Source organism: Tamandua tetradactyla, chromosome X, assembly GCF_023851605.1.
Source record: "Tamandua tetradactyla isolate mTamTet1 chromosome X, mTamTet1.pri, whole genome shotgun sequence".
NCBI lineage: Eukaryota > Metazoa > Chordata > Mammalia > Pilosa > Myrmecophagidae > Tamandua > Tamandua tetradactyla.
Genome location: NC_135353.1, coordinates 72246821 through 72261904, shown reverse-complemented (window position 1 = coordinate 72261904; position 15084 = coordinate 72246821). Strand labels below are relative to the sequence as shown.

Here is a 15084-nt window from a genome sequence, read left to right as displayed (position 1 = left end):
TATTCCAGAATATCACTTTGGTCCTCAGTCATTCCCATTGTATTTCTTGTTTCCCTAGAGCACTGGGAAGCCAGTCATTGAAGCTTCCCAGTTCCTGGAGTGGGTCAACTTGGAGCCCCAGTCCATGGTATGGCTAGCTGTTCTGCATCGGGTCACCATTGCTGAACAAGTGAAACATCAGACCAAATGCTCAATCTGTAGGCAGTGCCCCATCAAAGGCTTCAGGTAGGGAAACCAATACCTGCTGGAATGTAAATAATGATAAGCAGTCCATTTTACATATGAAATACATATTACATAATCACTATATAATTACAGGTAATTGATTATACATTTTTATATATTGCAATCCTTTCTGTTTATAGCATGTCTAACTTATTTAAAAATTAACAATTATGAAATATTTTATTTCATAGAAATGAACTGAAATGGTGTGTCAGCAAATGTTTAACAACCAGCTCTCCTCAAAGGAAAAATGAAACCTGATTTGTAGCATTTGCTGATTTCTGTGATATTAATTCTCCCACCACGGTTGATGTCAGGCTACCAACATGAGATCACTGAACACAGAGTTGGGAAGAGATGTGCAGTACAAACCATTGATAGTATTTCCATCATGCAGATACAATAGACATAAAGACCTCAGATAATAATAAAATAATTAAGAATTGATGAGGTTTGAGTATTCATTACCTTTGTTTTTTAATATAGTTTATTTAATTGTAAGTGTGTAAAATTTAATTTTTAAATAATGGCTGTATTTAACATCTGGCCTGTAAAATCTCTGAAAGGTTAACAATTGGCTCCTGTGAGCTGGTATGAGTTGGCTTAAGCAAACCACCTTGTGTACCCACCACCAAGCTTGAGAAATTAAATATATTAAAATACATTTGAAGCTTTCCTGATTACATTCATCTCCTTCCCCTACAAAGGTAACCACTATTGTGAATTTGGCTTTCATCTTAAAATGCTCAACTTTTGAACTTTTTAAAGCACACTCTTCTCATAACCACCCTGGTTTTTGTAAGATGAGCAAATGAGGCACAGATGTGGAATGTGTTTGTCTGAGTTCACACGGCTAGTTAGTGGTAGAACTAGATATTGGACTCTTTTACTCCCATAAGTCTAGACACTTCACTATTCAATGCTGTTAGCTCCAGGCAGCTGAGCCTGGCTTTGGAACTGGATCTTTTATATTCTATAATAAGAGATACTATACATAACCTTGGGAAATAACTTTTAATCAACTTGCCCAGGGCTGGCAGAATAAGTTGCCTTCATATTGGATGTGTAATTTCCCCAAGGTAGGTGGTGGTACTTGTGAGTCTGGAACCTTTGAGGTCCATCTTTGTACAGAAATCCATTTAATCTAATGATATCTTTACCTCTGTTCCCCTCCCCCTGCCCATTTTCTTGAGAAGGTGGTGAGATAATGCTATTTCCCATATATCCTGGATATCTGAACTCGTGGTTTCATGGAAATTTATAGTCCCTGAAATAAAGCTATTCATCTATTGAGTACTCAGTCACTGCTATATATAAGATGTTGAACAGTTGATGGCCAAATGCCTCACTCCCATTCCAATGTGTGCATATATTTGAATGATGGGGGAGTGAGGGGAGGTGAATTGTCTTTCCTACTACTTTTCATCTCCTCAAGGTACCGCAGTCTGAAACAATTTAACGTGGACATCTGCCAGACCTGCTTCTTGACAGGCAGGGCCAACAAAGGCAACAAGCTGCACTACCCCATCATGGAGTATTACACCCCGGTATGGAGCCTCTGGGCTGGGTGGGAAGGGTAGGCAGCTCTCAGGTACTAGCCATTTACCCACCTTGCCAAGCATTGCCTAACTGTATTCTGCTGTCTTTTGAGGGAGCATTCTTAAAACAATCCTGGTGACTCACAGGTTTGGGGAATCCAAGGTTCTCTGTTTTTCTCTCACTGGGGTAAGCAGAGCTTCACCCTCACTGGGGCCACAACTGATTATAGCAGCCCAGCATACTCTCAGCCTTTTAAAGGGCACTCACTATGTACTGCAGAGAAAAGTCTCAGGAAAAAATAGAGAGTAGGACAATTCCAAGTGACTAGCCTTCCTTGCCTTCCATTGCTCACTTTAGTTTCTCCTGTCCAGCTTTGTCCTTTGCTCCTGTACTGGATCACCCTTCCTTACCTGATTCTTTGTCATTGTTTCCACTCCTTCTAGTCAATACCAAAGTTTGTACTCAAATATTCAGTCCCTTGAAAAAAAAAAGGTATGTTCTATACCTGGGGTCCCAAACTCCACTTGGAAACTGTGTCTTTCATAGCCACTTGAGCCCAGATCTGTCCACAACCCTGAACTCTAACCATAGAATTTCTCCTTTTCTGTGTTCAAGACCCATAGCTCTATACTTAGCTTCCTGAGCTGACTCTGGTCCCTAAACTTTTTAACCTCTTTCTGCCCCACAGATTTTCCCAAGGCCCCAAGCATATCCCCAGCTCCCTGACCTTTATCTAATCTAGCCTGCATCACCATCTTTCACCCTGTTTCTGTATAATCCATCTTTTCAAACTATCATCTCTTCTCCAAATTATGTTGGCATAGAAACATGTGTGACTCAGTGGAAGCAGGAATCTTTCCCTTTATTTCATGTTTATCATTTGAAAGAAAACATTATAGAAGCTGAACATGGGAAGCTGGCTTGAGATGATAGACCAAACACAATTCCCTACTTCCTGCTCATCCCCTATATCCTTGACATTTATATAGAAGATATGCAAAAATAATTAACAAATATATACTCATTTCAAAAGATTCAAGTTATATAGAGATGTCTAAAGTATAAAACGAAAGTGTCCCTCTCTCCTTACCCTGGCCCCCACCCCTCCAGTCAACTTCCCAAGGGCAACTGGAGTTCACAGTCTGGCATGTATTTTTCTACACCTTTTTCTAAGAGCAGGGTGTGATAAGCATGAATAAGAGTGGATTACCTGTCACATGTCTTGTGCTAGGGGAGCAACCACATCTTTCCATCATTTCTGGAAGCCTTTAGGGTGAGTCCCTCTGACCTGTCTCCTCCCCAGACAACATCCAGTGAGAACATGAGGGACTTTGCCACGACCTTAAAGAACAAATTCCGCTCAAAGCATTATTTCAGTAAACACCCTCAGCGAGGTTATCTGCCTGTACAATCAGTGCTGGAGGCTGACTACAGTGAGACGTGAGTAACTGTGGTGGAGCAGGGTAGCCTCACTAAGAATCGGTATGTACTGTGAAGGGGTTGGGTCCCAAGCGGGCTAAGATAGGGTTTCAGGGCAGATCTGAGTAATGATAGGACAGTTCAGCTTGGGACTAACCAGGTATCTAGCCAGAGAAATACACTAGAATCCAGTCTGCGTACTGTTTCCATCAGTTTTTGCCCATTTCATAAATTTGGTGGTGGTGGAATGGGGGCGGGTGGTTGGAGAGTGAGAAAATAGGCAGACTAGCTGCACAGTCTTTGGTCATCTGAGTCTTTGTTGCTTTCTTCTAGGCCGGCATCTTCCCCGATGTTACCACATGCTGACACACACTCCCGCATTGAGCATTTTGCCAGCAGGTACCGCCAGGTTTGGGGAAGATTTTAGGGAGTCCAAGGGGGAAGGAGTTTTCAGTTGGGGCAAGGATAATGGAGTCATGGCCAGGGGGATGTGCACAGTAAGGTATGCAGCAACCAGTAAGGCCCAACACTTTAGAGATGTTTGGGGAAGCCCATAAATCTGATGATCCCATTGGAGGGTTAGAGTATTGAGATAAAGTAGACCCCACACCCTGTTTTCCCTCTTTTCCTGCTTTTTCTTCCCAGGCTTGCTGAAATGGAAAGTCAAAATTGCTCCTTTTTTAATGACAGCCTGTCCCCAGATGATAGCATGTGAGTCTCCACAGCTGCTTATTTCTCCAGGAATAGCTTTTCTTGGGATCCTTCTGCCACTGTTTGGGAAGGGTATATCCTTGAGGAAGAAGTGGTTAGGCCCTTGATTCCCTAAGGAAGGCAGGCTTCTTTCTGGGCAGTGTATAGTAAGAGAAGCAGTCTATCCTCTATTACCTGAACTGGGGAATGAATGGTGTACTCTCTCCCTGCCTAGATCTCTTCCTTTTGCAAAATTCCATTCTTCTGTGCCAAACTTTGAGGGAAGAAGAATATGCCCTCATGTAAAGTTGAACATATGAGCCATTGTCTTATGCTCAAGATTCAAAGTCCCATCTAGTACCATGATATCCCTGGGAAGACATCAGAGACTTGGCTGAAGTATGGCTAGAGATACTCCATGGCTCTGTAGCCCAGAAAAGGACCCCTTCATCTATAAGGAGGTCCCTGTCCTACTCAGAGGGCTAGGAGATATTGGCTACATGGATCAATCTGGTCCTGGCTGGATTTCAGGCAGGCAGTGGTCCTTTGGTGGTGGGAATGGGTGGTACTGGTGAAGAAGTGAAGAGGAGCAGGGAAGTAGAACAGCAAGGAAAGGGGATTGATTTGCTTATTGCTTGTCACTAAGCCATAAGTAGAACCCAGAAACCCCAGCATCCAGAAAACACTCTCTTCCAATAGCTTCCACCATGACCTGTGCCACCTTTGACCACTTTCTCCCCTCTTAGACAGAATACATGGCCTTTCCATCTCTATGTTACTTAGAAATGAATCTCCGCCATGTATCTCCTGGGGCCCTCCTGAGCTGAGAGCAGAAAGCTGTTTTTCTGTTCAATGCCTGACCACCTCCTTTTCTCTCCCTATACCCACGTAGAGATGAGGACCAGTACCTGCTGCGGCACTCCAGCCCTATCACAGACCGGGAGCCAACCTTCAGACAGCAGGCTCCATATGGCATGGCCACAGAAAGCAAGGGGGAGCTAGAGAAGATCCTGGCCCACTTAGAAGATGAGAACCGGTAGGTCTGGTGATGGCGCAGTTTCTTTTTCTCCTAATTTTTAAAAACTTTTTTATTGTAAAATATAACATATATACAAAGCAAAGAAAGAAAAGAGCAATAATTTTTTTCATCACATAGTTGTACATTCATCATCATGGTCATTTCTTAGAACATTTGCATCAATTCAGAAAAAGAAATAAAAAGAAAACAGAAAAAAAGTCATACATATCATACCCCTTATCCCTCCCTTTCATCGATCACTAGCATTTCAAGCTACTAAATTTATTTTAACATTTGTTCCTCCATTATTTATTTTTATGCTTTATGTTTTACTTGTCTGTTGATAAGTTAAATAAAAGGAGCATCATACCAAGGTTTTCACAATCACACAGTCACATTGTGAAAGCTATATCATTATACAATGATCTTCAAGAAACATGGCTACTGGAACACAGCTCTACATTTTCAGGCAGTTCCCTCCAGCCTCTCTGTTATGCCTTAACGAAAAAGGTGATATCTATTAAATGCGTAAGAATAATCTCCAGGATAACCTCACAACTCTGTTTGGAATCTCTCAGCCATTGACCCTTTATTTTGTCTCATTTCTCTCTTCCCCTTCAGTCAAGGTTTTCTCAATCCCTTGGCACTGAGTCCCAGTTCCTGCTAGGATTTCCGTCCCAGGTTTCCAGGAAGGTCCACACCCCTGGGAGTCATGTCCCATGTAGAGAGGGGGAGGGCAGTGAGTTTGCTTGTCGTGTTGGCTGAGAGAGAGAGGGATGGCACAAATTTGTATGGGTTCTAGAGACAGACTGCTGGAATTTAAATCCTGGTACTTCCACGTCTAGCTTTGTGACCTTGAATAAGTTGTGTTCTGTGATCCTCCATTTCCTCATCTGTAAAATGGGGATGATGATAATAGTATCTACCTCCTAAGGTCATTTGTGAAGACTAAATGAGATCGGGCATTTAATGTGATAGTCCAGTCAATAAATGCTAGCTATAATAATAATTTATTGAATCCTTTTAATTCAACCAGACTATATTCAAGTACCCACTAGATGCAAACCACTACAGAGAATACAGAAGAGTATGACATGTCCCTGTCCTCAAAGAATTTTCACTTAATGAAAATAGTAAAGGAAGAAGAAGATACCACATAGAGCACATGAGGGCAGAAAGAGGGAAGGTGAAGAGCCTCACAGGGTTGGCCTTAATCTCCATGAAATAGGGGTGACAGCAGGAGCCCTAGGAGGATCCAAGCCATTTGGGTTATGCAGTAGAATCCATAGTATCCCTAAAAGCGGCACTTCTTGAATGTTAGTGTACATACAAAGCACTTGGGGAGCTCAGTAAAATACAGTCTGAGTCATAGGTCTGGGATGGGGTCTGGGTTTCTGTGTTTCTAGCCAGCTTCAAAATGATGCCCATACCACTGGTCTTCAGACCACACCTTGGAGTAGCAAGTCTTTAGAACAGTAGCTACTCAAAATGTGGTGTACAGTCCAGGGCCAGTCTGTGAACTGTTTGTTACTGATACAGGACAAGATAAATACAAAAATGGAGAGTAAGTTCTGAGAAAGTTTTGATATTGCCATGATATCCAAGCACACAATTAGTGGACTCGTCTCATTGAATAGGATATAGATCAGTTTGGGTGGTGGTGTCACATGTAGCATGAGCTCTGTACCAGACATGTGCATTAGAACCACATTTTGGGCCACAAATGTACTAAAAAAAAAAAAACCTGGATTTTCACTAACTATAGATAGTTTGAGAAACACTGCATTAGAGCAGCAATCAGCAGGCCCTGTGATTCTGTTCTGTTGCAAAAAAAGGTGATGACCCCAAAAGTAGGTCATCTCTTTGGTATCTGTTTCCCTGATGACCCAGCATGGGTGTTCCAAGTGAGCCAAAGAGGTAGGTCATGGAAAGAAGAGACAAGACCTGTGATCTGTTGTGTATGTTTATGTCTTCCTGTGGAATCTAAAAATCTGTAAATGGAGTCAGTAAATCAATGGCCCTAATACCTAATTTATTTGCAGGCTGTGTTTATGCCTGAATCTAAGGTGTGGATTAATCCCCAAAGCAGCACATCAAAACTGTGAGACATTTGTAATGTGAAATGTCAGTTCTCTCTCTTTCTCTGAGGTGTAAGGATAGCAAAGTAAATGACACATACACTGGAGGAGAGGTGGATATGGCCATTCAAGCAAGAACATGACTAGGGTGGGAGTGATAATAGGGGAGCAAAGGGATTGCTCACACTAGGCCTGCATCCAGGCAGCTCAGACCAAGCCCTTCACGTTGTCCACGTAACTGGCGTAAGTATGCTGGGATATATAGGACCTGGACAGTCAATACCTTGTCAGACCATAGGTCTTGGTTTCTCTATCCTCGGCAGGATTCTCCAGGGAGAGTTGAGGCGCCTGAAGTGGCAACATGAGGAGACAGCTGAGGCACCCACCCTGGCTGAGAGCTCTATCGAGGTAGCACAGGACCACCGCAATGAGGAGCTTCTGGCTGAGGCTAGAATCCTTCGGCAGCACAAGAGCCGCCTGGAGACACGCATGCAGATCCTCGAGGACCACAACAAGCAACTAGAGTCCCAGCTGCAGCGCTTAAGGGAGCTGCTACTGCAGGTGTGGCTGAAGACGGAAAAAAGAGGGCAGCCTTAAAGGGGAGGGAGGTGGGAAGTGTGGCAACGAGGAGGAAAGAAAGAGTAACTTGGCAGTGGCAATTAGGTGACTACCTGAGGAGTACTTGGCTGGCAATGGGGATGGTCACATAGTGTGACCGATTCTCTTCCACCTTGTCCTTCACTCCACCCTTGTCTGTTATTCTCAAGCTACCTTGCAGCCTGGGGCAGAGGGGGGACTTCTGAGGGCTCACTTTTCTACAAACCATTTGAATCCAGTATAGAAAGAACAAATTTCACAGAATCATCCAGAACAAATTGTTTTTGCTAGTGTCTGCCGAACAGATTTGGACATGCTTGGAAAAACAAATATTTTTGCTGTAAAGAAATCTTACGTTATTTTTTGCTTCATTCTTCTTTGAGAGGAAGTGTATATAATATACAATGCAGCTCTGGAGCCAGATATCCCAGGGTTTGAATCTGACTCTGCGACTTAGTGGCTGTGAATGTTGGGCAAATTTCTTAACCTCAGTAAGCCCCAGTCCCCTCATTTGTAAAACAGGGATAATAATAGTACCAACCTCATACAATTGTGGTGAGGATAAAATGAGATAATGTATTTAAAACATTTAGCATGATGCCTGGATTACAATAAACACTTAATAAATGCTATCTATTATTATATAACAGGTAATGCCATACTGCTACCTCTTCCTCAGATCCTCCAAGGGATGGCCTCTAAATGAATTTTCAGGGATTTCTAAAATATGCTGTTCTATCATGAACTGAGGAGCAGGTGTGCAACTGTACATTTCCAGAAAGAATTGGGTTTTACCTAGCCTAATTATAGCTGAAATGATAGTGAGAGACCTTTAGGTGTGATGTAATCCTTATAAGAATTGAAAGCCTTTGGCACATGTTGTTGAGGGAAGAGGGTAACTGGTAATGGAATAGTTTAAGGTTTCCAAAAGGGGAAACCACTCTTTGGGGTACTACCAAAAGTGTCATAAATTCAAAGGGATGGGCATGAGTCTTTAAGGTCCCTTCTAACCTCAGGAATCTGTTAAAGTGATCAGAAAAGCAATGCCACTTAAGTAATGCTTTACCTCTTGCTAGCCATCCACGGAATCAGATGGCAATGACTCCGCAGGCTCATCCCTAGCTTCCTCTCCACAGCAGTCAGAAGGCAGTCATCCCCAGGAGAAAGAACAGACTACTCCAGACACTGAGGCTGCAGGTGAGCTCCTCTTGCCCCTCCTAGCCCTTTCCTCCATGACTGTCCTGTCCCAGATTTCTTGCCCAACGTTCTTCTAGGATTGGGAATGGTTTCTCCTCATAGCTTTCAGCCTAGGGTCATGATTTGATTGGCTTAATAATGGGTTGATTCATTTGTTTATTCTACAAATGTTTATTTAGCACTTCTTACATGCCAGGCATTGTGCTGGGAAGACACAAATGTTGTGGGTTCGTCCTTCATCTGGCGCCTTCCTACCTGAATCCCCTGGTCTGATAAGAGGTCTTCTAGTTCTCTTTCCTAATCTCTTCCCTTTTCCAACTCAGATGATGTGGGGTTAAAGAGCCAAGATGTCAGCCTGTGCTTGGAGGACATCATGGAGAAACTCCGCCATGCCTTCCCCAGTGTACGAAGCTCTGATGTGACTGCAAACACCCTGCTGGCCTCCTGATGGGGCCAGATCCCCATGTGATAATCCGTAGCCCTCTTGGTTCAGAGTCAAAGCCTTCCCTTGGTTTTCACCCAGTCTTTCCAGTCCCCATTGGTCCTACATTCCTCAACCAGAGTTATTTGGGCTCCAGGTAGCAGCAGGGATCTGGTGATATGTGAGGTTGGTGTGTAGGGACTGAGGAGGGGGAGATATAATTCCTCTGACTCTAGAAATGTGCCCTTTAATCCAAGTTTGAGACCTGTCCTTTAAGTAACACTTCTGTTGCAGCCTAGGCAAATGGCACTTGGAGGTCATTCAGATGGGGAGCCTTGCAGAACTAAACAATGCCCAATAGCCACCTTTCCCTTCTCCACGGAATTATGGAGATAGAGAAGCTCTCCGCCTGCCCAGGGTTTCAACATATAGTCCTACTTTCTGGCTTAGCTTGGGGTGGTGGGAAAGGATATCTCTAAGGCCCTCCCCCAAAGTACCCCCCCAAAAGTCTGGGCAGTGTGTGTCATATTACTTCAGCTCCAGGGCATATCTCTAGTCATCCTGATGCTGCTTAAATGTTTCTGCCTCAGTCCCTGGCAGACCTTCCTCTAGAGGGGGAACAGTTTATTGTGGTTCCTACTTCCAACTTAAATTTGGAAACATTAATGAAGTACTTATGGGCTTGATTTTTTTTCCCACCCTGATCCTCCTCTTTCTTAAAGGCCCCAGCATTCTGAAAGAACAGCTAGAGTGCTCAGGGAATCCAGCTGAAACCGCCCTTTGCTCTTCTGAGTCTGCCCTCACAGACCTGGGGGAGGAGTGTCAGCTTGCCATACAAGGGTACCTTGCTGTCTTTGAGTGAGAGGAGTGAAGCCATTCTCTAGGCTCCAGGAGTATGACTTCACAATACATTTCACAGGCTATGGCTCTTCTTTCTCTTAGGCTGAATCAGGTGAGGTGGCTGATCACACCCAGCTAACCAAAGGTAGATGCAATCCCAGGGGCCACTGGCCACAAATCAGGAAGCTGGCCACTTTCCTGAGATACTGAAACAACAGCAAGGCCTTTTATTGTTTAAAACTGTTTTTTGTAACTCTGGAAGGTGATTCCATCCTTAACTGAAAAACTCTTCCTTGGCAATATATACCATGATCCCTTTATCCATAAAAGTTCAGAGTAGATGGGGACAGGGGATGGAAACTTTGAACATATTCACAGTCCACTTTTAGTAAGCTTTCTCTCAAGAGGAGCTTTATAACCTAGAGCCTTGCGATTGACTTAATTTTCCTAGGTTTATATACATAGGTTTACACATCTATTCTATATATCTACTGTGCATCAGTACTCTGCTGCCCTTATTCACTCATTAAATTCTAATACCTCTTGAAGTATTAATGTTCTGCCTTGCTCTTTGTTAGCCCCAAACTCTGGTTGGACAGGTAGTTGCATCTTGGAGCACTCCACTCAGGACTGTTAATCTAGGATGTCTCTCTCCATGATGTTTGAAACGGGTTGACCTCAAGACCAAAGCAACAGAAGCCTGTGGCCACAGAGGAACCTAGCAGGAAGAGCCCCTCTGTTATCTTCATTCTTTCCAAATTTTGTTCCCTTGAGACCCAGGTCTTTGATGTCTTTTCTTGGGTTCCTCTGAACAATGGTTCAGGTGCCAAGATAAACCAAATCAAAGCTCTGCCAATTGCATGCAGAAAAAAAGGAACAAATAGGCCTTTGTAAGCCTTTGCCAGGCTAATACACGGAGTACATCCTCTAGATCCTTCCAGATTCTAAGATCTGGCTCAGTGTCTTAAAGAAAGCAGTGGTTGCCAACAAGGTCAGGAGAATATGAGATGGTTGGGGTGTTGTGTTATAATCAAGCCAGTAGTTACAACTGCTGGGAACCTAGATTTATCTGCTGTAGGAGAGGGAGGGCAGAAGCTTGGGTCCAGAAGCTAAGAATTGCCTCTTCTGGAATTTCCAGGGGGCACTAAGCAGCAGGACCTCATACCACAGTATCTGCCTTACTGTTTTTAAGGGCTCATGGTGGGAGAACTGGGTATCTATCTATATGGGGAACAGGTGGTAGGCAAAGCCTGGGTATCAGTCAGGTTGGGGGTATATTTGTGGGGGCCTATGATGTAGGCAGGGCAGGAACGGGATAGAAGACATTTGCTGTAGGGCAAAGGGCTCAGAAACTTTGAGGCATGTGCCTGTCTAATCTTTAAATATGTTGTGGAACAATCCTTTCCCTGGAAAGCCCTCGAAAATCCTTTACATAACCCCCACTTCCCCCTCAGAGATCTTGGGTTGCTGAGGGCCTATGGAAACTGCAGTGGGCCAGGCATGGGAGAAAAGATACAGATCTTGATACGTTGGATGTGTGCTATAGGTAGACTGAAGCAGTAGGTCATAGAATCAAGAGTTGGAATTTTCACTAATGTGGGTCACTGACACTTAGTGGTTCTGTATTTACCTTAATGCTTGAGGTGAGTATATTGCTCAAGGGTCCAGAGACAATCACTGTAGTGTGTGTTGGCAGTTTTCCCACAGTGAGGTAAATGGATCCTTGGGCACTGTGAGTCCAAATTAGGGTTGGATTTACTGAAATGTGCTGTATGTTGTTAGGCATCTGTTATGTATCATGTCTCCTAAAGGTATTGTCTGTGGAGCTAGGTAGTTTATTGCCCTGTACTGGAAGGATGGTGAAGGAGGTTGCTGGGTAGGTAGACTAAGGAAAACCTGACTTGTGGGATTAGCATTAGTGATAAAGAATATGAGCATTTGCTGGGGTTGTTGGCAAATAGTATCAGTGAACTGTTAGGACTGATAGATGATTTTCTCTTGGCAGGATCTGACAGAGGCCAAAAAGACATTATGAGAGTGTCTGCTCCTAGCTAGAGCAATAGATTCATGTTGGCTTGGAAATTGGTAGGGAAGGCTGACTGGTGAGAGGACATCAGGCTGTGGGATGGTTCGCTAGAGTAGGTCCTACCTGTGAGGAAAGGCTCTACAATGAAAGGAAAAGCCTCTAGAATGAAAAGGCTGAAACTGAGACTCTTAAGTGCCCATTTTCTTGAAGTCCCAAAGTTTGGAAGTATTTCTCCCCAGAAAAGCTTCCTTAAGTTCCTGGTACCCCAGGAACTGGGCTGGCAGGCTACAGTAATAAGAAACCTTTTGAGGCCAGGCAGAGACCAACCCTGGGAGATGCTCCCCCTCCCCTAGAATCATTTTAAGGAAGTCCGATCTGGCTGGGGTGTGTACTTGGAGTTTGGGCTTTGTATACAGCTTCAGGATAGAGTATTCCTTGAAACTGCATTATCAGTGGCAGAGTCATGGTCTCTGGGACAATTTCAGATCAAGAATACAATAAAATTTCCCTCGGCATGGGTGACAGATAAGCAAAAATGTAGTTTCCTTAAAAGAAACATTCCTAAGAAAGAAACTGGGGGCCTTGCCTTGATGCTGTGGAGACATCTCCTCAGCTAGACAACTCTTATCTCTGGGCTTTCTTGCCACAATCAGTCCCGGGGAACAAAGGAATACTTCAGTTACTTCTTACTGTTTTAACACCAAGGCCTGGACCCAGCTCCCAGCCTCCCTCTCCTCCCACAGCTGCCCCATTCGGGAGGGTACCTGCTGAATGTTACTGTTGTCCCCAGGGCAGTTTTCATGCCAGACTGAAGGCTGCTATGCTGCTTGCTGGCTGCAAGAACTGCTCACAAGGATGGGAGAATGGGAAGGGATTTGCTGGAGGTGGGAAGGGTAGCATGTAAATCTAGAAGAGTCTGGGGTGAAGGGGTGGGGTGAATTGGTTAATTTTGCCGCTCGCTGTGGTGCTTTTCCAGTTTCTCTTTGATTCTGCCTTGAAGAGAATAAATTTGTATTTGTTTACTTCGGTTCCTCTGGTTATACTCTGACTCTGACATTCCACATTCTTCTATCATTTGGGGGTGGGAAGAGAGGGTGGGCCAAGATGTGACAGGAGCAGTGTAAAACCTAGGCCACCAGCTGATGCCAACATCTATGGGACAAAAAGGCATCCACTATGTCCCCATCCGCCACTGTTACATGGATTGTTTGCTTCTCGAGGCCCTACACAAATTAGCTAGTTATCACCTCCTGGCATGAGAGGTGTAACACCATGGTTCCTAAATACCATCCTCATCAATATGAAGAAGTTTCACCAGTCTGAAGCAATATGAGAAAAATCAGGACAATGCAGTGAGTTCTTCCTTAAAGTGGTATTTATTCAGTTTTAAAGTTCTATCCTTTATTCTGAGAGAATGGCTATATATATATATTGGTGTTAGAATGTCCTTGTGAATTGATGGAGACAGATTTTTTTAAATGCCACTTTCTGGTTACATGAAACCCTGTCAGTCCCTCTTCCCCACCACCAAAATTTTTCCCTCACCATTCTAGAACACCACTTTCCAACAGAAATATAATGTCGTTAAAAATTTTCCAGCAGTCATATTTTAAAAAGTAAAAAACCATGAAATTAATTTTAATATTTTAATTGACCTCAAATATTATCATTTCAGCATGTAATTAATATAAAACAATTATTTTATATATTTTTTTGTACTAAGTTTCTGAAATTGTCAAGAGGCTGACAGATCCAGCTGCTAAAGAAGCAAGAGACCCAGATAGATTTAGACAGTTTATTACTTATATAGACAGAAAAAGCAAGATCAGCAATGGTATCAGCTTCCTATGTCTCTCATCCCGCAGGATAACACCAAAACAACAAAAGGGCCCAGATAATATGCAGTATGAGTGGTGGGGTGCCCTGTTGCTGAGTAGTAGATTCCACACTGTGGCTAAGCAGTTTTATGGACTGCAGCTGTAACCTACAGAGGTGGGGGTAGGGTGGGGGGAGGCAGAAAGTCCCATGCCTGACCAGAATGAGGAAGGCAGATGAGAACGTGCTTCATAGTAGCTTCTCACGAGATAGAGAGCTGAGTGAGAAACACTCTTGTCCCAGGTCTCACAAGACTGCCTATCTTCCCATATTCTGAGAAGATCACAGGCCATTTTGCCAAGACCAGGTCAGTCTGTGGTTAAGCCTTGCCTATATGGTCTATGTGGATGCTTGCAAAGTCATTAAGGTGCTGGCACAGAGCAGTTTCCCTACAGAAATCTGTTGTGTATTTTATGCTTAAGGCACATCTCAATTCAGGCGATCAACATGCAACTAGTGGATGCCATATTGGACAGCACAGGTCTATAACATGTAAAAATCTGAGAACCCCTGAGTTCTAGCAAAGAAAATCTTCTTGAGGTGTCAGTGTATGTATGTTAGGGGTAGGGTGGGGAGACACAGAAGCAATAAGATTTAGGTTGACTGGAAGGCAATGATGAAGCAGTTACCTAGGTTACAATGTGAAGTGGTAGCAGAGGGAATAGAAAGACATTGCAGACGAGCTAGTTTTCCTTTGTCCTGTCATGTTGACTTCCCTGCTCTTGGACTGCAGTATCAGGCAGGGACTAGACTAAAGCTCTTCTACCTCTATCATTCCTGAATGCCACCTGGGGCATATGTGCCACCATCACTGGCCTCAGTCTACCCAACCATGTTCTTAGGTGTTAAGGGCAGAATTGTGTCCTCTTAAAATGTATGTTGACATCCTAACACCCAGTACCTGTGACCTTATTTGGAAATGGGGTCCTTGCAGATGTAATAAAGTTAAGATGAGGTCATACTGGATTCCAATATGATTGGTGTTCTTGTGAAAAAGAGAAGAGACACAGATACACACAGAGAGGGGAGTGATGCCATGGGAAGACAAACACTGGGAAAAGATGGCCATGTGAAGTCAGAGGCAGAGATTGGAGTTAGAAGTCAAGGAATGACTTGTGCCATCAGAAATAAGGAAGAAGCAAGGAAGGTTCTTCCCTAG

The 15084-nt window shown here is 43.7% G+C and overlaps 1 protein-coding gene across 5 annotated transcripts in view; it reads left to right on the top strand.

Moving 5' to 3' along the window:
- Positions 1–13072, top strand: part of DRP2 (dystrophin related protein 2) — a 47986-nt gene extending 34914 nt beyond the window's left edge. For 4 of the 5 annotated variants that reach the window (XM_077146690.1, XM_077146687.1, XM_077146689.1 and 1 more), the window contains 9 exons: positions 59–225; positions 1661–1772; positions 3068–3204; positions 3517–3582; positions 3829–3894; positions 4766–4909; positions 7293–7530; positions 8643–8763; positions 9087–13072. In XM_077146690.1, the coding sequence (XP_077002805.1) occupies positions 59–225; positions 1661–1772; positions 3068–3204; positions 3517–3582; positions 3829–3894; positions 4766–4909; positions 7293–7530; positions 8643–8763; positions 9087–9211 (1176 nt within the window). In that variant the 3' untranslated portion in view covers positions 9212–13072. The remainder of the gene's footprint in view (positions 1–58; positions 226–1660; positions 1773–3067; positions 3205–3516; positions 3583–3828; positions 3895–4765; positions 4910–7292; positions 7531–8642; positions 8764–9086) is intronic. The other variant, XM_077146688.1, reaches the window with a different exon arrangement.
- The last annotated feature ends 2012 nt before the right edge of the window (positions 13073–15084 follow it).